At 46.2% G+C, this 21,301-nt stretch overlaps 1 protein-coding gene across 1 annotated transcript in view; it reads right to left on the bottom strand.

The window, feature by feature from the left end:
- Positions 1-21,037, bottom strand: part of LOC127581514 (inactive C-alpha-formylglycine-generating enzyme 2-like) — an 83,536-nt gene extending 62,499 nt beyond the window's left edge. The window contains exon 1 of the mRNA XM_052035973.1: positions 20,806-21,037. Within this exon, the coding sequence (XP_051891933.1) occupies positions 20,806-21,037 (232 nt within the window). The remainder of the gene's footprint in view (positions 1-20,805) is intronic.
- Positions 21,038-21,301: the final 264 nt, after the last annotated feature.

The following is a 21,301-nucleotide window of genomic DNA, read 5'->3' as shown; positions in this document are numbered from 1 at the left end:
GGGGATGTGATGCTGGACGCCGTGCTTGGGCAAGGCAGTGGAGAACTGGGGCGTTAGTACAGGCGGGAACTCTGCCAGGACCTTGGTGAACTCATTAGTCGACATGGTGACGGAGTCGAGGTGTGGGGCTGGTAGCTTGGCCTCACCCAACAAGAACATTTGGAAGGTCCTGGCATGTACCAAACACTTACCACACAGGTCAACCAGCAGACTGTTGGCACGAAGGAAGTCTGCCCCAAGGAGTGGTTGTGCGACGGCGGCCAGGGTGAATTTCCAGGTAAAGTTGCTGGTGCCGAACTGGAGTTGCACCGAACGGGTGCCAAAGGTCCAGATGGCGCTGCCGTTGGTGGCTCTGAGGTCGGGTCCTGGTGTACGGTTGCGAGTCTCGTGGCTGTTGGGAGGCATGACACTGACTTCTGCTCCAGTGTCCACTAGGAAACGATGTCCGGGACGCCTGTCCCACACATGCAAGAGGCTATCCGGGTGGCCAGCTGCCGTAGCCATCAGCGGCGGCTGGCCCTGGTGTTTCCCAGAAACCTGCATGGTGGCCGGCACCTGCGGGCGTCTGCGCCCCACCGCTGCTGGTAGAAACACCATTGGTCGGTCGGTGTCTCAGACCTGGTGGCGGGTGGGGAGCGTTCGATTGCCGGGTCTGGCCTGCTGGGCCGCTGGGTACGTGGCATGGCAACATGCTCGACGGATGCCCTGCTCTCCTTCTACGCCCGCCAAAGGACATCCGCCCGGGAAGCCACCTTCCGGGGGTCGCTGAAGTCGGCATCCACCAGAAGCAGGTAGATGTCATCAGGTAACTGCTCCAGAAAGGCCTGCTCGAACATCAGGCAGGGTTTGTGGCCATCTGCCAGGGCCAACATCTCGTTCATGAGCACAGAGGGGGGTCTGTCACCCAACCCATCGAGGTGGAGGAGGCGGGAGGCCCGTTCGCGTCGGGAAAGGACGAAAGTCTCGAGAAGGAGGGCCTTGAACATCGTACTTCTCCTCCTCCGGGGGTGCCTGAATGAAGTCCTCGACCTGGGCTGCAGTGTCTTGGTCGTGGGCGCTCACCACATAGTAGTACTTGGTGTTGTCCCCGGTGATCTGGTGAATCTGGAACTGGGCCTTGGCCTGGTCGAACCAGATGCAAGGCCTAAGGGTCCAGAAGATGAGCAGTTTAAGGGCTACTGCCTGTACCTCTTGTTGTGCAGACATCATAGGTTCAAAAACGTTTGGGCCCATCGGGGTCACCAATGTAGCGGCTAGCTACACACTACAAAATGAAGACACAGAGCAACTGGTTGAGTGAGTGAGTGTGTGTGTGTGTGTGTGTGTGTGTGAGAGCGTGGGGAGGGAGTTTCAGTTGCCTGAAATTGGAAAATTCAATGTTCATACATTGGCTTGTATGCTACTCAAGTGGAATATGAGATGTTGTTCTTCCAGTTTGCTTTTGGCCTCTCTGTAGCAATGGAGATAGCTGAGGACAGCCAGCTCGGTGTGGGAGTGAGGAGAGTCAAAATGATGTGCAACCAGAAGCTTGAGATGACCATTGTGGACAGAACGCTCTTGTAGGTTGCCTGGTCTATGCTTGGTTTCTCCAATGTAGAGGAGACCACATCGTGAGCACCCCATGTAGCAGACCAGGTTGGAAGAGGCAGGTGAACCTCTGCCTCACCTGGAAGGGCAGTGGATGTGTCTGGGTGGAGACTGCAGGGGGAAAAGAGTAATGAGTAGATCTGTAGAGAGCAGCTTGCATCGAGTCGCCACGCTCTGGCGCCATGAGTTGCTTTCAAAAGTTGATGTGGTCTTTTAGGCATGCTGTGATAGCGTTCTTGTACAACGCTGGTTCATTAGGAGATTGTTTCACTTCTTGCTGAGTTTAACTGCCTACATGGCCAGATAATATTTTTGTGGAGTGGGTTCACATCTTCTGAACTTTGTAGTGAGAACTGCAAAATTTCAGAACTTGACAGCACCCAAGGACAGGATGTCCCTGGTCAGCCACCTTGCTGCACAGTTCTGCAGAACCATTAAAAATAGGTTCAAAACTAATAAAGAAGCAAGTTCCTGTGTCTGCTTTTCTATTTGCAGTTATGTTTTGAACCTATAGTAAATCCAGGAGATCCATCAGCTTTTTTCACCCTGGGTTGGGTGGAATCTCCATGTTGTAGCATGAAGAAATCAACAAGGTTTGTTACAAATGTCAGACCACCCAAGCACAGCAAGACTGAGGCAGTGAATGTTGAACTCAGTGATAAGTTTACTGTAAGAGAGCTTTGCATTTGGTTCTCCCTTGATGCAGACCCTGTAAAGGCACTTAGTGCCAGTAATTACCAGATTGGCACAGGAAAATTCAAACCTGATCGTGACAAGTTGATGTGACAAATCAGACCATTGGATCGACTTGCTGTGGTGAACCAGCTCATCTCCTTGGGCAAAGAGCCTCTCACTGGGAGTCTGTTAGGCAGTCATGATGCTGGAGACAAAAGAAGTGCAATTGGGCGCAAAGATTCATGGTGAGCAAGGACACAACAAAGACCAAGTGAGCCATGTGTGGGCAAAGGTAATGCAAGAATATCTCTTTGGCTCTTTAAATATGTTCAAATCTTGGCCCTCCTCTGGTTCCCTCCGTCCATCATCAGCAGTTGTGCCTTCAGTCCTTGAGGCCACAAGTTTTGGAATGCATCCCTTCTCCCACTCCAACCTCTTATTAACTCATCCCAACTCTCCTCGTTCATGCCTGCTTGGGAGAATGTTACAGGGGAGAGTGAGGGCAGGAATAGGGAATGTCCAAGAAAAGGATTTGTCCTGTCGATGGTAGCTAGTGCGGGATTCGGCAGTGAGGGTGGAGTGGTCAGGGATGTTTCGGGGGAGAGTGGAGGCTGGCCCATGGGTGCAGTTGGAGAGAAGGGGGTTTGAAATGGAGCGACAGAGTTATTGGTGTATTGGTAAATTGGTTTATTATTGTTAGATGTACTGAGATACATTGAAAAACTTCATTTTCCAAGCCATCCATACAGATAATTTCAAAATACAAGTACATTGAGGTAAGGAAAAGCAAAAACAGAATGCAGACTATAGTTACAGTTACAGAGAAAGTGCAGTGGGGTAGACAATAAGGTGCAAGGTAGATTGTGAGGTCAGGAGTTCATTATTAATGTACAAGAGGTCTGTTCAGGAGTCTTATAACAGTGGGATAGAAACTGTTCTTGAGCCTGGTGGTGCATGTTTTCAAACTTTTGTATCTTCTCCTGATGGAAGGGGGAAGGGGTGGGGGGGGGGGGGAGAGAGAAGAAAGAATGTCTGGGGTGGGAGGGGTCTTTGATTATGTTGTCTGCTTTTCCGAGGCAGCAGTAAGTGTAGATGGAGCCCATGGAGGGGAGGCTGGTTTTTGTGACAGATTGAGCTGTGTTACAACTCTGCAATTTCTTGTGGTCTTGGGCAGAGCAGGTGCCATACCAAGCCCTGATGCAACTGGATAGGATCCTTTCTATGCTGCATCTATAAAAATTGGTGAGGGTCAATGGGGCCATGCCAAATTTCCTAAGCCTTCTGAGGAAGTAGAGGCACTGTTGTGTTTTCTTGGCCATGGCATCTACGTGGTTGGACCAGGACAGGCTATGGCGATGTTTACACCTAGGAACTTGAAGCTCTCGACCGTCTCCACCTCAGCACCATTGATACGTACAGGAGCGTGTACTCTGCCCACTTCCTGAAGTTAATGACCAGCTCTTTTGTTTTGCTGACATTGAGGGAAAGGTTGTTGTCATGACACCATGTCACTAGGCTCTCTATCTCCTTCCTGTACTACGCTCATTGTTATTTGAGATCCAGCCCACTACAGTGGTATCATCTGCAAACTTGTAATTGGAGCAGAATCTGGTCACACAGTCATGAGCATATAGGGAGTAAAGTAGGGGGTTGAGGACACAGCCTTGCAGCACACCAGTGTTGAGTCTAATCGTGGCAGAGGTGTTGCTGCCTGTCCTTACTGATTGTGGTCTGTTGGTCAGGAAGTCAAGGATCCAGTTGCAGAGGGAGGTGCTGAGTCCCAGGTCTAGGAGTTTGGAGATGAGTTTGCTTGGAATTATGGTATTGAAAGCAGAACTGTAGTCAATAAATAGGAATCTGATGCAGGTGTGTTTGTTATCCAGATGCTCCAGAGATGAACATAGGGCCAAGGAGATGGCGTCCACTGCAGACCTGTTTTGCAGTGGATTAAGGTTGTCTGGGAGACTGGAGCTGATGTGTGCCATGACCAGCCTCTTGAAGCACTTCATGATGGCAGATGTCAGAGCCATGGGCAATTGTCATTAAGTCACTCTTAAGAACAGAGCAAGAGAGCTCTTAGAGAGGAATCGGGGAAAATAGAGTGAGAGCAAGTAGGTAGGGAGTCATACTATGGGGCTGGGACGGGCTGACTACAGAAAGAGGAGAAGCCGCAATATCGGCACGGTTTGGACCGGTGGGTGGACATTCCTCCAGAGCAGCAGGGGCCACAGTGACAACACTGGTCACCCTTGTATGTCTGCAATAAAACAATGAGTATAGAATTAGTGATGTTGAGATTCAGACTTAAATTACCTAGAACCACTGGACTGTTCTTTTAGACCATGAACTTGCTGTGGGTCTGGAGTCACACGGATAGGTAAGGACAGCAGATTTCCTCCCTGAAGCAGCTGGATTTAAATTCCGTAGCCGGCACAGTGGGATTTGAACTTTCATCCCTGGATTGTTGGCTCAGGCTAGTGGACCTTTTGCCAAGTAATTGAACCACTGCACCACCATTTCTATTGTGTGTTTTGTGGGATCTGGAAGACCCACAATCCAATGAGTTACCTTTGAAGTGCAATCAGTGATGTAGATACAGCAGGCAATTGATGCAGGGCAACTTCCCACACACAGCACCGTGATCACGGTTGTTGTGATATAGGCTTTGCACTGAAGAATGTGAAATCACTACTTTTAGGGAACAGTGATTGTTTTGTATCAAATTTCCTGGCTGGAGGCAGTTCCGCAATGATGTACTGAGCTACAAACAGAAGTACATACAATAATCAACCTTCAAGCTATATTGCTGGGGATCACTTTCAGCCTGCGATGCTTCAATCTAAATTTATTCCGCAGCATTTGAAAATGTACTGCTTTTACATAATAAAAAATCAGATCGTTGTGAGTTCCTACTTTATAAGGAAATCTCACCTCAGTGGCAAGCAACCAAACGACAGCACAGCAAAATTCCTCTGGCATCCCTCAAAGGAATTTTTGTTTACTATACACCTTCATAACAGGAATTTGTTGACTGGTTATTCAGGCAGGTCACAGCAGCAAAAAGAAAACCATTAAAGCAGGTATTTCCAGTTTTTATTTCAGACTTGTACTTATGCAGTATTTTGATTTTGTACCAAGAGGCCATCAGGAACAGGGTCTTTCCTACCTGGCTTACCCTACCTGCACCCACAGATCGGCTCCCATATTAATTCAATGTAACTCCATACGAAGAGTCTGGATGCAAATTAAACATTGCAAATACACCCTTCAACTGGAAGGTGATCGCAGCAAGCCAAAGGCTGTGGGAGCTTTACTTTGCCACACCAGGGTCAGCTGTGATTTGTTTCTTTAGTATCTCTTGCGATCAGTTCTCTTGGAGCGCAGCTTTGTTAATTTTATTTCAACCACAAAAAATATTTAACGTAGAGAAAAAATGACCAATGTTTAAAATAAATTTATCAAAAGTCAATGAGCAAACAAAGGTTTGCTTAAAATGGTAAAGGAATCATCAAGCCCACGGATTTCACAATGACTTACCCGTGCCTTGTAGGGGAGACCAAGACAAGGGACAATAACGCTACTAAATCCAAGGGGATTCAGGAGAACACCTTTATCCAAAGAATGGTGAGCAAGCAGAATTCATACGCTCAACAGTTCAAGCAAACAACACGGATAGCTTCACAGGAAGCCAGACGAACACACAAAGAAAGGAACTGAAGGAAATGCTGTTTGGAATTACTCTCTAATTATCCTCTAAATAATCTTTAATAAATTTCTTCTACTTTGTAAACAAATTCACTTTTTTGCAAATTACTTTATTTGCTCTGCCTCTTCATTAGACTAGTTGCACTTTGTTTTGAAGATGAAATAATCTACTCAGCTACACTTTAGGTCACCCAGGTCCTCATGCCCCCACTGACATTCAATAAAGCTGATCTGCCTCAGGCCTCATATCCTCTTTGGTGCCAATTCCCCATAGCCCTCAGTTCCCTGATCTTTCAAAAATTTACTTCCTTTTTAAATACCTATACTGGTCTAGCCTACGTAACCCTCTGGGATAGAGAATCCCAGAGATTCACCACCCTCGGCGGGAATTTGCTACACATCTAAGTGATGGTCCTTGTTCAAAATTCACCCACTAGTGAAAGTATCTTGACACGTACATTGTCATGCCTCCTCAATGGGTGGTATCAAAATGTTTCAATAAGATTGTGACAGGAAATATCAATATTTCAATGAGACCACCCCCTGTCCTAAATGACAAAGAATACAAATGTAGTTTCTTTAGCGGTTCATGATGGGACAACCCTCGCAGTCCGGGAATTAGCCTGGTGAACTTCTTTTGGACAGGCTCCATTGCCAGTATATCCTTTCCTTAAATAACGGGACCAAAATTGTGCACAGCACTCCAGCTGTAGCCTCAGCAGCATTCTGTACAATTTCTTCCCCATTTCTAAATTCCAGGTCTCTTGCAATAAAGGCCGATATGTCATGTGCTTTTCTAACCACTTATTGCACCTGACTTTGCGATTCATGCACAAGAACACCTAGATTCCTTTGTACTTTGTTCACCTGCAATCTCTCTCCATTTAGGTAACAGAATACCTTTATATTCCTCTTACAGAAGTGCATGACCTCTCACTTCCCCACATTAAACTCCATTTGTCAAGTTTTCTCACACTCACTCAACCTACCCATATCCTGCCGCAGAGTCCAAATATTCCCATCACAACATGCCCTCCTGGCTATTTTTGTATCATCGGCAAATTTAGAAGTCTTGCATTTTGTTCTTCCCTTGCATTTGGAAGCAGGCCTTTTGGCCCATCACATCCATGCTGACCATAGAGTCATATACAGCACGGAAGCAGGCCCTTTGGCCCAAATCATCCACGCTGACTAAGGTGCCTACCTGAGCTAGTTCCATTTGCGTGCTTTAGGTCCATATTCCTCTAAACTTATTCAAATGTCTTTTAAAAATTGTAATTCTTTCTGCCTCTACCACATCCTCTGGCAGCTTGCTCCACATACCCACCACCCTGTGTGTGAAAATGTTGTCCCTCAGGTCCCCTTTAAATCTTTCCCCTCTCACCTTAAATCTATGCCATCCAGTTTAAGACTTGCCCACCCTGGGAATAAAACCATGACTATATACCCTATCGATGTCCCTCAATTTTATAAGCGTCTGCTTCAGTCTCCTTCACTCCGTAGAAAACAGTCCCAGCCTATCAATTCTCTCCTTTTATCTCAAGCCTCTGATACTGGCAACACCTTTGTTAATACTTTCCACAAGACCATAAGACAAAGGAGCAGAATTAGGCCATTCGGCCCTTCGAGTCTGCTCTGATATATTTTCCCCTCTCAACCCCATTCTCCTGCCTTCTCCCTGTAACCTTGGACACCCTCACTAATCAAGAACCTATCAACCTCTGCTTTAAATACACCCAAAGACTTGTCTCCACAGCCGTCCGTGGCAATGAATTCAACAGATTCACCACCCTCTGGCTAAAGAAATTCCTCCTCATCTCTGTTCTAAAGGGATGTCCCTTTATCCTGAGCCTGAGCCCTCTGGTCTGAGACTCTCCCACTACTGGAAACGTCCTCTCCACGTCCATTCTATCCAGGCCTTTCAATATTCGGTAGGTTTCAATGAAATCACTCCCTCCCCCATCCTTCTAAACTCCAGCGAGTACAGGCCCAGAGACATCAAACACTCCTCATACATTAACCCTTTCGTTCCCAGGATCATTCTCAAATCTCCTCTGGACCCTCTCCAACACCAGCACATCCTCCCTTAGATATGGGGCCCATAACTGCTCACGATACTCCAAATGTGGTCTGACCAACACCTTATAAAGCTTCAGCATTACATCCTTGCTTTTATATTCTAGTCCTCTCGAAATGAATGCTAACATTGTATTTGCCTTCCTTACTGCCGACTCAACCTGCAAGTTAACCTTGACGGAATCCTGCACTAGGACTCCCAAGTCCCTTTGCACCTCTGATTTCTGAGTTCTCTCCCAATTTAGAAAATAGTCTACGCCTTTATTCCTTCTACCAAAGTGCATGAACATACACTTCCCTACGCTGAATCCATCTGCCACTTCTTTGCCCATTCTCCCAACCTGTCCAAGTCCTTCTGCAGACTCCCTGCTTCCTCAACATTACCTGCCCCTCCACATCTCTTTGTATCATCTGCAAAGTTGGCCACAAAGCCATCAATTCCGTCATCCAGATCATTAACATATAACATGAAAATTAAGGGACCCAACACTGACCCCTGTGGAATACCACTAGTCACTGGCAGCCAACCAGAAAAGGTCCCCCTATATTCCCACTCTTTGCCTTCTGCCAGTCAGCCAATCTTCTATCCATGCTGGTACCTTTCCCGTAATACCATGGGCTCCTATCTTGTTTAGCAGCCTCATGTGCGGCACCTCGACAAAGGCCTTCTGAAAATCCAAGTAAACAACATCCACTGACTCTCCTTTGTCTCTCCTGCCTGTTACTTCCTCAAAGAATTCCAACAGATTTGTCAGGCAAGATCTCCCCTTAAGGAAAGGGGCAGGCACAGTAGCATAGCAGTTAGCATAACACTATTACAGTGCCAGTGATCGGGGTTCAATTCCCGCCACTGTCTGTAAGGAGTTTGTACGTTCTCCCGATGACTGAGAGTTTCCTCTGGGTGTTCTGGTTTCCTCCCACATTCCAAAGATGTACAGGTTAGTAGGTTAACATGGGTGTAATTGGGCAGCGCGGCTCATTGGGCTGGAAGGGCCTGTTGCCGTGCTGTATAGATAAAGATAAGGAAACCATGCTGACTTCAGCCTATTTTATCATGAGCCTCCAAGTACCCCGAAACCTCATCCTTAATAACGGACTCTAACATCTTACCAACCACTGAAGTCAGGCTAAGTGGCCCATAATTTCCTGTATCTTGCCTCCCTCCCTTCTTAAAGAGGGGAGTGACATTTGCGATTTTCCAGTCCTCCAGAACCATTCCTGAATTCAGTAATTCTTGAAAGATCACTACCAATGCCTCCACAATCTCTTCAGCTACCTCTTTCAGAACCCTTGGTCCAGGTGACTTATCTACCTTCAGACCTTTCAGTTTCCCAAGTACCTTCTTCTTTGTAACAGTGACTACACACACTTAGCCCCTCGACTCTCGAGTTTCTGGCATGTTGCTGGTGTTTCCACAGTGAAGACTGATGTTCAGTTTGTTCGCCATTTCTTTGCTCTCTCTCTAGCATCATTTTCCAATGGTCCGATGTCCACTCTTGCCTCTTTTACTCTTTATATCTCTGAAAAAACTTCTGGTATCCTCTTTTATATTATTGGCTAGCTTACCTTCATATTTCATCTTTTCTCCCCTTATTGCTTTTTCATTGCTTTCTGTTGGTTTTTAAAAGCTTCCCAATCCTCTAGCTTCTGACTAGTTTTTGCAATATTGTATGCCCTCTCCTTTGCTTTTATGCTGTCTTTGACTTCTCTTGTCAGCCACGGTTGCCTCACCCTCCCTTCAGAATGCTTCTTCTTCTTTGGGATGAACTGATCCTGCATCTTCCAAGTTACTCCCAGAAACTCCTGCCGTCGCTGCTCTACCGTCACCCCCTGCTGGGGTCCCCTTCCAATCAACTTTGGCCAGCTCCTCTCTCATGCCTCTGTAGTTACCTTTACTCAACTGTAATACCAATACATCCAATTTTAGCTGCTCCCTCAGACTGAATTCTATAATATTATGATCACTACCTCCTAAGGGTTTTTTTTAATTTACATCGTGGTAACAGGCCCTTCTGGCCCAACAAGTCTGTGCCGCCCATTTTAAACCTCATATTAACCTACCCATACGTCTTTAGAATGTGGAAGGAAACCAGAGCACCCGGAGGAAACCCACGCAGACACAGGAGAATATACAAACTCCTTACAGACAGCAACGGATTCCTTTACCTTAAGCTCCCTAATCAAATCTGGTTCATTGCACAACACTAAATTCAGAATGGCCTTTTCCCTAGTGGGTTCAACCACAAGCTCCATCTTGTAGGCATTCTACAAATTCCTTATCTTGGAACCCAGTACCAACTGGATTTTCCCAATCTACCTGCATATTGAAATCCCCATGACCACCGTAACATTGCCCTTTTTACAAGCCTTTTCTGTCTCCTGTTGTAATTTGTACTCCACATCCTGGCTACTATTTGGAGGCCTGAATACAATTACCATCAGGGTCTTCTTACCCTTGCAGTTTCTTAACTCTACCCATAAGGATTCTACATCATCTGATCCTATGTTACTTCTTGCTAAAGATTAGATTTAATTTTTTAACCAACAGAGCCACCCCACCCCCTCTGCCCACCTGCCTGTCTTTTCAATAGGATGTGTATCCTTGGATGTTTAGCTCCAAGCTGTGATCTTCTTTCAATCACAACTGTGATGCCCACATCAGACCTGCTAATTTCTAACTGCACTATGAGCTCATCTACCTTATTTCATATACTGAGTGCATTCAAATATAACACCTTCAGTCTGTATTCACCACCCTTCTCACATTTGTCTCCATGCTGCCATAAGTTAAGTTTTTATCCCTTTTTAAACTGTTTTATTCTTTATTCTGGAGACATCAGTAAACTCTCCTGCACTCTCCTTCCCTTTTACTTTATCTATGCTTTTCCAATCTGTTGAACCCACCCCCCTGCTATTTAGTTTAAAGAGTTATCTACAGCCCTAGTTATGCTATTTGCCAGGAACCTGATCCCAGTGTGGTTCAGGTGGAGCCCATCCTATCAGAACAGCTCCTTCCTTCCCCAGTACTGGTGCCAATGTCCCACAAATTCAAACCCACTTCTCCCACACCCATCTCTGAGCCACACATTTAACTCCCTAATCTTATTTACCCTGTGTCAATTTGCACATGGCTCAGGTAGCAATCCAGAGATTATTACCCTTTTGGTTCTGCTTTTTAATTTAGTCCCTAACTGCTCAAATTTCCTCAACAGAACCTCTTTCCTTGTTCTACCTACATCATTGGTACCCACATGGACCACAACAACTGGATCTTTCCCCTCCCACTCCAAATTCCTCTGCAGGTCAGATGAGGTGTCCCAAGCCCAGGCACCAGGCAGGCAACACAGCCTTCAGGTCTCACAATCCTTGCAACAGAGAATTGTGTCTATTCCCCTGACTGTACTATCCCCAATCACAACTACATTTCTCTTCTCTCCCCCCTCTTGAATGGCTCCCTGAACCACAGTTCTGTTACTCATCCTTCCTACAGCCCCCACTCTCTTCCACACAGGGAGCAGGAATCTCAGACCTGTTGGGCAAGCTCAAGGGCTCAGGCTCCTCCAGCACTACCTCTTGGATCCCCCTACCTGCCTCACTCACAGTCACACCCTCTTGTCCCTGACTGAATTTGAAGCAGTTAATCTAATGGGTGTGACTGCCTCCTGAAACACAGCAGCCAGGTAACTCTCCCACTCCCTGATGCATCACAGTGTCTGAAGCTCAGCTTCCTGGCCATCAGTTTTGAGCCCGAGTTCCTCAAGCAATCAACACTTGCTGCACTCTCCAGGAACCACAATGGGGTCCACCAGCTCCCATATCATGCAGCTACCTGATCCTGCATCCCTACTTTATTTAATTAGTTATAACTTGATGTCTTTTTACTTAACTGCTATAAATAACCTTACCTGTTCTTACCTGCTACTCACCTCACCAAAGCCTCAGATTCCCACTCCTACAATGACCCACTCCACTTTACCCTACCTTCCTTTGATTGGCTGAGTTGCCACACACTTAGCCAATCACACAAGTTTAAAAAAAAACTTAACTCCTCCCCTCTGCTGCCCTGGACCCTCCCTAGTTTAATCACATCCTTAGAGCATTGACAATGAATGAGATTGGCAGGAACGTGCTTTGTAACTTGTGCTGGGACTGCCACTGCATTTCAGGGGCAAGTGTCCGTCTGGGCTGTTCCAGTGAGGGCTGAGCCAGTGCGATTACAGGGAAGAGGAGAGACTGTGCGGTAACAGGAAACAGGGGAGGCAGCAGTGTTCTGTCCGGCTGCATGGAAAATGTATTAAAGCGATTTTTTTTGAAGCAGTATGTAGAGTCCTACTAGGGAGGGGGCCGAACTTGACCTTATTTTAGGGATTGAGGACAGGCAGGTGATTGGAGTGTCTGTAGAGGAACCCTTGGAGACCAGTGACCATGGTTTGGTAAACTTTAAGGTAGTCATGGAAAAAGACAAGGTTGGTCCTTGAGACAGGGCCCTAACCTGGGAGGAGGCAGATTTCAATAGTGTACGACAGGACTTGGTCCAAATAAACTGGGAGCAGCTGCCAGAGGAGAACACAGCATCCGATAAGTGGGAGGCGTCTAAAGGGAGATGGTAAGAGTTCAGAGACAGCATGTCCTTGTAAGGGTGAGAAGCAAAGATTAGGGAACCTCGGTTAACAAAGGATATTGAAGATCTGATCAGGGCAAAGAAGGAAATGCATGTAAGATAAGATAAGATATTTATTTATTAGTCACATGTACATGGAAACACACAGTGAAATGAGTCTTTTTGCGTTACTGAGAACGTGCTGGGTGCAGCCCGCAAGTGTCACCACATTTCCGGTGCCAACATAGCATGCCCACAACTTCCTAACCTGTACGCCTTTGGAATGTGGGAGGAAACCGGAGCACCCGGAGGAAACCCACGCAGACACGGGGAGAATGTACAAACTCCTTACAGACAGCAGCCGGAATTGAACCCGGGTCGCTGGCGCTGTAATAGGATTGCGCTAACCGCTGCACTATCGTGGTCATGGGGTATAGGAAATTGGTATTGAATGAGTCATTTGAGGTTTATCAAAGATATAGGAGAGAATTTAAGAACGAAATTAGGAGAGCCAAAAGTGGCCATGAAATGACCTTGTCAAGTAGGATTAAGGAAAATCCTGAAATCTTTTATAAGTATATTAGAAGCAAGAGGGAAGCTGAGGAAGGAGTAAGTTCCCTCAGGGACCAGAGGGGTAATCTATGTGTGGAGCCAGGGGGTTTAAGCAAGGTCGTAACTGAATACTTCTCATCAGTATTTACCAGGGAGAAGGATGTGGAGGCAGGAGAGTTGAGGGAGGGGTACGCTGATATTCTGGAGCACGTCTGTATCAGGATGGAGGGTGTTAGAAATGTTGGTGCACATTAGGGTGGATAAATCCCCAGGGGTTGACAGGATCTATCTCAGGATACGAAGGTAGGGGAGGAGATTGCTGGGGCTCTGATGGAGATCGTTGCATCTTTGAGGTACCAGGAGACTGAGGCATAGCTAACGTTGTCTCCTTATTTGAAAAGGACAGTAGGGATAAGCCTGGAAACTACAGAGCAGTGAGCCCTGCATTTGTGGTAGGGAAGTTGTGGGAGAAGATTCTGAGGGACAGGATTTATGGTCACTTGGAAAGACAAGGACTGATTAGGAGTCAGCAGGGGTAACTTTTTCACACACAGGGTGGTGAATATCTGGAACGAGCTGCCGGAGGAGATGGTAGAGGCAGATACAAACACAATGCTTAAAAGGCATTTGAACAGCATAGATGGACATAGGTCTGATGTAGGCAAATGGGATTAGCATGGATAGGAACCACGGTTGGCGTGGATGAGCTGGGCCAAAAGGGCTGTACCGTTCGATAACTCCAATGCCTCCAAAATGACCAGTGACCTTGACGATTGGGAACATTTCAGAATTTGCCCATGTGAACACAGAAATGGAAAATTGAATTCGAGATTAATCTAATGATTAAAAATAAAAGATTGTAAAAGCTCCTATAGATTCTAAAAGGAAAAGATTGGTCCCTTAAAGGGTGAGACAGGAGAATTTATACTGGGCAATGAGTAAGTGGCAGAGATGTTCAGCTGCTGTTTTTTGTTTGGAAGAAAACTCAACAAACCTTCCATATACAGTGGAAGTGAGAAGCTGAAAGGAATTAGAGAAAGTAATGGGAGTGAAAGCTGATAAATCCCCAGAAGCTGAGCTTCCCCGTCCTAAGGGTTTGAAAGAGGTTGTGATGGAGATGGGGAATGCACTGGCTGTCAACTTCCCAAATTCCATACTTTCCACACATTGGAAGGACCACCATTCGAGAAGGAAGAGGGAGAGAACTACGAAGCATAGACAAGTTAGTGTGAGCTCAGTAGTAGGAAAATTACTCTGAACTATTATTAAGAAAATGGTAAGGCTCTAGGAAAACAGTAAACAGTGATTTATTGAAGGGAAGTTACATTTGACAAATCTGTTAGTGTTTTAAGTTTGTAACTTATAGAATAGTGAAAGGCAAACCATTGGATGTGATATATTTAGACTTTGAGACCTTAATATGGTTAATATCAAGTGGTTATTAAACAAAACTAGAGACCATGGAATTGGGAATATTATCTTGGTGTGGATCAGAGATTAGTTAACAGGCTGAAAGCGGAGGAGGAATAAACGAGTCATTTCTGGATTGGAAGGCTGTGACTAGTAGGATGCCATAGGAATTTGTGGGGGACCCAGTTGTTCACAATCGATACCAGTGAACTGGATGAGGGAGCCTAGTTTGCTGATGATACAAAGCTGGGTGATAGTGTGCATTGTATGCAGAGAGGCTTACAGCTTATGCGAATGGATGAACTCAAGGCTGATGGAGCATGGTGTGGCAAAAGGTGAGGCCATTCACACTGGTAGAAAAAAGTAGTGACAGGATGAAAGGTGTTGCTGTTTGGAGGGACCTGGATAACCTTATGGCTGGAATATTGTTTGCAGGTCTGGCCTCCCTACTTAAGGACGAGTGTACTTGTGAAAGAGGGAAAAGCAAATGTTTGTCAGATTGATTTCAAAGGTGAGGAAGGATTTAAGCAGACTGAGCTTAAATCTCTACAGTTTAGAAGAAGGAGAGGTAATCTTACTGAAACATACAAATTTTATGGACAAGACAGATTGTTTGCAGGGACGACGTTTCCCCTGGTTTCTCCTGGTTGGGGTGTCATAATACAAGTAGCTGGCCATGCAGAATGGAGAAATTTCTTCATTCAGAGAGCAGTGAGTCTTCAGAATTTTCTACTCACGATGGCTGCTGAATCTCTATTACTGAATTGATTCAAGATAGAGATTGATAAGTTATTGGAAATGAGGGGAATTAAAGGATATAGTTATTCTTAATTTTTGTGAAGGTAACTGAAATAACAAAAAGTGAATGTCAATGTGGAATAAAGCAGCTTCTGTGAAATCCCAGAGACCAGTCAACATGCATCCTGTTGTTTTGGTGTGGTTGCTCGTAACTCGTCCTCATTCCACGGTGCTTTGACACATTCCCAGCATCACAGGACTTGCTGCCGTGACCCACACATGGCTTGGATTACAGTGAAGGGGAGGTTGTGCAGACTCAACCTCACTCTCTTGTCCAGGCACATCGGGTTCCAAAGTCAAAGTCAAGTTTATTGTCAGATGCACAAGTCCATGTGTGCACAGGTGCAATGAAGAACTTACTTGCAGCAGCATCACAGGCACATAACATCAGATAAGCAGCATTCACAAGAAAAAACATAAACTAAACAGAATTTTTACAAGAAAGAACACAATTACAAGAATACAATTCGAACAAAACAAAAACAAAGTCTATTTTAGTGCAAAGTGATTGTAGTGGTCCCAGTGTTGCTAAACCGTAGTGATCAGGGTTGTGCTGGTTGGTTCACGAACTGAATGGTTGAAGGAAAGTAGCTGTTCTTGAACTTCAGGCTTCTGTACCTCCTGCCCGATGGGAGCTGCGAGAAGTTGGCACGGCCCGGATGGTGGGGATCTTTGATGATGGATGTTGCCCTCTTGAGGCAGTGGCTCCCGTAGACACTGCCGATGATGGGGAGGGATGTGCCCGTGATGTATTGGGCTGAGTCCACTACTCTCCGCAACTTCTTATGTTCCTGCGCATTCAAATTGCCGTCCCAGACCGTGATGCAGCCAGTCAGGATACTTTCAGTAGAACATTTTCCACTATTTCCAGTGGCAAGACGAAGTCAAGATGGCTGGAGATGAATTTTGATGTAGGAACTGCCAGAATATATTGGCATATATGACCTGTCCTGGGCCCAGCAACATAGATCCAGTCACAAGGAAGGTGTGCCAGTGTCTCTACTTTCTTAGAAGGTTAAGGAAGCTCGTCACTGAACACTGTAACAAACTTCTACAGATGTATTGTTGAAAGTTGGCTAACAGAGAAAGAAGATTTAAGGATATGCTCTAAGGGTCCTTAACGAAGTGGAAACTCTCCACTAACTCCTGGGAACCTCTGGCCCATGACAGCACATTGTGGAGCAGAGCATCTGGGGACAAGAGAGAGTGTGGATGCTGGAATCTGGAGCAGGCAGACACAATGGGTCTATTAATCCTGATGCAGGGTCATGACTCAAAACACCAGCTATCCCTTTGCCTCCACAGACGCTGCTCGACCTGCTGACTTCCTCCAGCAGTTTGTTGTTTGCTCCAGATTCCAGCATCTGCAGTCTCTGGTGTCTCCATTTCACTATTCCACTGTGAATTCTCTTCAAATTATGCTGAGTTTGAGGAACTCCTGCTCCCCTCTTCAAGGAGCATTTGGAGAATCGAATACCTTGAGGCCATGCATAAGTGGCAGAAGGAATGCACCACCTCAGCAACTTATCCGTCAGCATTCCTTGTCAGCTGCCACCTGCCACGTTTGTGGAAGAGCCTGCGGTTTTAATTTTTTTTTAACTTTTTATTTACAGCGTGGTAACAGGCCCTTCCGGCCCAGCGAGTCCGCGCCGCCCATTTAAACCCAAATTAACCTACCCGTACATCTTTGCAATGTGTGAGGAAACCGGAGCACCCGGAGGAAACCCACGCAGACACAGGGAGAACGTACAAACTCCCGACAGACAGCGACGGGAATTGAACCCCGATCGCTGGCGCTGCAATAGCGTCGCGCTAACCGCTATGCTACTGTGCCATTCTCACATGGGCTTCATCAGCCACAAAACCAGAGTGGAAACAAGTCATCCTTGATCACCAGGGATTGTCTAAGAAGGAGAAAATCCTCAAATGTTGTTTGCCAGTGATAGCATGTAGTCTGTGAGCTTGCAAACACTCAGAAGTGTGTTTTTTTGTTTTTTTTCAGGTGCTTTTTGGATCAACGTGAGTGCACACTAACAGTTTTGAAAAACTCTTCTGTTATCAGCTTATGACCATTGCAAACTTAAAAAACTGTGGTGTTGACAAACTCTGTGCTCTCTTTGAAGATGGCGGCTTTAGGTTTGATGGAAGGATGCTCGTGATTAGGAAAGTCAATGGTTCCCTCTCATTCTGTTTCTGTCTATGTTCAAAATGCCATTCAGGGATCTGTCATTGTACATCAGGAGTTTGGAGCATGTCTGAAAGGTAGCGTAATTCTCAGTCATTCATGTATACGTTCACGTAGGCTGAAGCAAATTACTTGCCTGTGGCTGTACCTTTAATTTGAAGACAGAATTTATCATTCAATCCATAAGCATTTTTTTAGTTCCAGGCATAATAAAGGGACTGTGGCATTATCCAGTCTGACAAGCTATGGGAATTTTTCTTGATATTTAGCATATCCTGTATTCCCCTCTGTCTCTACATTTCTAGACAAGTTTTCAGTGTCTATTGTAAAGAGTATGGCATTCATGGGCCCAGCTGTGAATTCACTGTCTCTCTGAAGTGGAATGTATCTTGTTGCTGTGGGGTTTCTGTTCCCGGGGTTTTGGAACAGGCTGCTGCAATCTGACATTGTACGTCTTCCTGGTGATCACATGCCGTTCTGCTCTGTGGAGAGCACTCTATCTGCGTGGGTTTCCTCCGGATGCTCCGGTTTCCTCCCACCTTCCAAAGACGTACGGGTTAGGAAGTTGTGGGCGTGCTATGTTGGCGCCAGAAGCGTGGCGACACTTGCGGGCTGCCCTAGAACACTCTATGCAAAAGATGCATTTCACTGTGTGTTTCGATGTACCTGTGACTTATAAAGATATCTTACAACTTATATATCATTCTGAAGGTTTCCAAAGCAAGGAGTGAGGCCTGCTTGCTCTTTATCTCCTGGAGTTCCTCCTCAACATGTGTTTAGTCGAGCATAGTAGGCATCCTTTCCTTGAGTTGGCACATCTCCCCCTGACTATCTCTTGCTTTCTGAACACCCTTGAGGGCAAGGCACCTCTTGATGTTCATCTTGACTGCTTCCTACCACTGGATTAGAAGAAAGGCTTCACAGTCCTCCAACCTGCGTCGTCCTTCGAGTTACTTGATGCTTTCTGGGGTCAATAGTTTCACATTCAATTTCTGTAATGAACTGACCTGTATGGTCGGTATCACAGAGTCACAGACAGCACAGAAACAGGCCCTTTGGCCCATCTAGTCCATGCTTCCCTGATCTTCTGCATACTCCCACCTCCCAGCACCTGGACCATATTCCTCCCATCCATGTCATTGCGGACATATTTGACCTCTCCCTGCTTCAATCTGAGGCTCCCACCTGCTTTAAGAAGACCACTATCATCCTGGTACCTAAGAAAAACAAGGTAATGCGCCTTAATGACTACCGACCAGATGTAAGACAAGTTCTTCACTGACAATAATAAACCAATACCAATACCATAATTGTCTGTCAACCTCCTATTTTTCTGTTGGTGATAATAGCCAGTAGGAGGCAGTAGTCAGAGAAGAAGACTGACGTGCTTTTGGTGGATTTGACAGTGAGTTTTCTGGACACTAAGACAATATCCATTGTGGACTGGACTGACCCATCTGGTTTAACTTAGTGTATTGTCACAGAGCTCCATCTGCAGGGTTGCTGAAGGTATTGCAGAGCTTTGCATCTTTTACTGTTCTAATTAGGACTTTGGACATGGCACTGAGTTTAATGGTGTCTCTGATGGATCATCCAGTCCCATCGATGAGGTCACGAGACATCACCGCAGCAACAGGAGATACTGGAAAGCAGCCAGCCTTTTGTTCCTTAGAGCCAGGACTTCATACTTTTAGTTTACCAGAAGGAGACAATCTCCCACCACTCTGGTTTCACCGATGGTGAATGTGTCTCCCTGCAGCTGAATAGCTCGGCCAGAGGAATGGTTACTATTGCTTCTGGGACCGGCTGTCTGTGGTACCAGCATTGTCTCTTCTGCCACATTGCTGCAAAAATAACAGGTTGGCTTCAATCTTGGTAAGGTGACCTAACAGTGCAAAATATCACACAGTGCTGTTGACTCTGCACATGTTCAGAGATGCAATCTTTAAATCTATTTCCTATGATAAAATGCACAGTGTAAGGTCACATTACGACTATTCTTTTGTTTGAGCGTGGCCACACCGTGTGTGAACTGTGGCGTTTAACCGGGGTGGAGGTACGGCTCATGACCTGCTCCTGCTGCTTGTTTCCCTAGGCGCTGTTGTTTGGTGAGGACCCATTTGATTGACATTTGACATTTCCCAGTCTTTTCCTTTTAACAAGGTTGCTGCTCCCCGAGTCTCAGAGGTGGGGTATTTTGCTTTTTGTGGTGCTGCTCCTGGATTACCCCACAGTTCACAGTGCCTCTGGGGTACGTGTGCTGCATTGAGTCTGGTTTCCCGAGCGTGACAAGCTTTGCCTTTGCCCTCAGTTTGCAGCAGGTGGAGTTTGCAGCCCCTTTTGCTTTGGTTCCTGTCACAATTCTGTCGTTTGAGGCACATTGGTTGGTTTCGCATTTCCCGTCAGTGTTATGCCGTTTCTTCTGTCAGCCTCCTCGCATCAGGAGGTGTCACTGTTGCTCTGTGGGGACACCATGTATCTCTTCCTGCTTTGGATGTTGCCACCCTTATACTTGCAAGCTTTTCTTTTCCTCCTTTGAGTGATCCTTCCTTGGGTGGCCTTTGATCTGCACAGCAGTCTCCAGACTGGGTTCAGAGAGAGCTGTTGGAGGTTCCTTCCCCGCGTTGTTTCGTTTATTTCCATTTTTTTTTCCTCTTTGTCTTCCTCCTTGGCATGGCTCTCCTCGCAGGGTGAAGGTGGGATAGGAGTCGGCTCCTTCTGGAGCAGCTGTGACCGTTGCCCTCTACTCCTGAATTTGCCTCGTTGCCCGGGCATAGTTGCATTTAGGGTTTGGGAAGATTTGTAGAAGTGACCAGCTTCCTCACACAGATGACAGCATTTGGCATTTCTGAGTGTGCTGTGGCTTCCTTTCTGGAATTTTGGCAGACAATCGTTTTTCAGAAAACCGTTTCGTGCCGATGTTTGCCACAGGTTCAGCATACTCTGGACTGGCCGTGAATAACTTGTGCCAATGGAGAAACACGATGGCCCGTGGATGATACTGCCATTCCGGTCTGCCCGCTGCTTGGCTTTAATGCTTCCCTTTCTTATCCATTTGCCGTGCATATTTCTAATCCGTGCTTTTCTTTGTCCCCTCAACGTACCTTCTGAGGAAGATGAGGCACATGTGGATTAAGGATGTGGACAACCAGGGTTTGTTCTTTTATTGCAGGGTGAGAAGAGCCTCTACACTCGGGAGGGATATGTGTTTCCTTACCCTTCTCAAAGGGTTTCAAACTGCCGCCCACTTTCTGAAAGGTGATGTTGAAGTACTCCCTGCGAGGGAAATCTTCCAGTGTGAAGATCTCTGGACTGAAGCCACACGCCCCAAGCAAAACCTTGTTCACAAAGATTCCTTGCTCCCAAAGTGCTGCTTTTGCAGCAGACTTCACACTAATACAAGTGATGTTCTGCACGTCATTCTCAGGTTGAAAAGCTCTCGTTGCCATGACAGGTTAAGATTATAATCTTTCACCTGCTACATGAGTATGTCTCTTGATCTACCCAACTCCTGGCAGATCACGGCTTCTCCCCTGCCTCCCAAAAGGTTTAGAGGGGTCCTGTGATCCGCAGCCTTAAGGAAGAAGATGGATTAGTAGTATTCTTGCAGTCTGACATACTAAGGATCTGCAAGTCCTTCCACGTCGGCCTATACGATCCAAAGAATATCTCCCAGAACATCTTGGTTGGCGTAGAGAAGTTGGGCTTCCCCG

This window comes from Pristis pectinata, chromosome 21, assembly GCF_009764475.1.
Source record: "Pristis pectinata isolate sPriPec2 chromosome 21, sPriPec2.1.pri, whole genome shotgun sequence".
Classification (NCBI taxonomy): domain Eukaryota; kingdom Metazoa; phylum Chordata; class Chondrichthyes; order Rhinopristiformes; family Pristidae; genus Pristis; species Pristis pectinata.
This window is presented reverse-complemented; position numbering and strand designations above follow the sequence as displayed.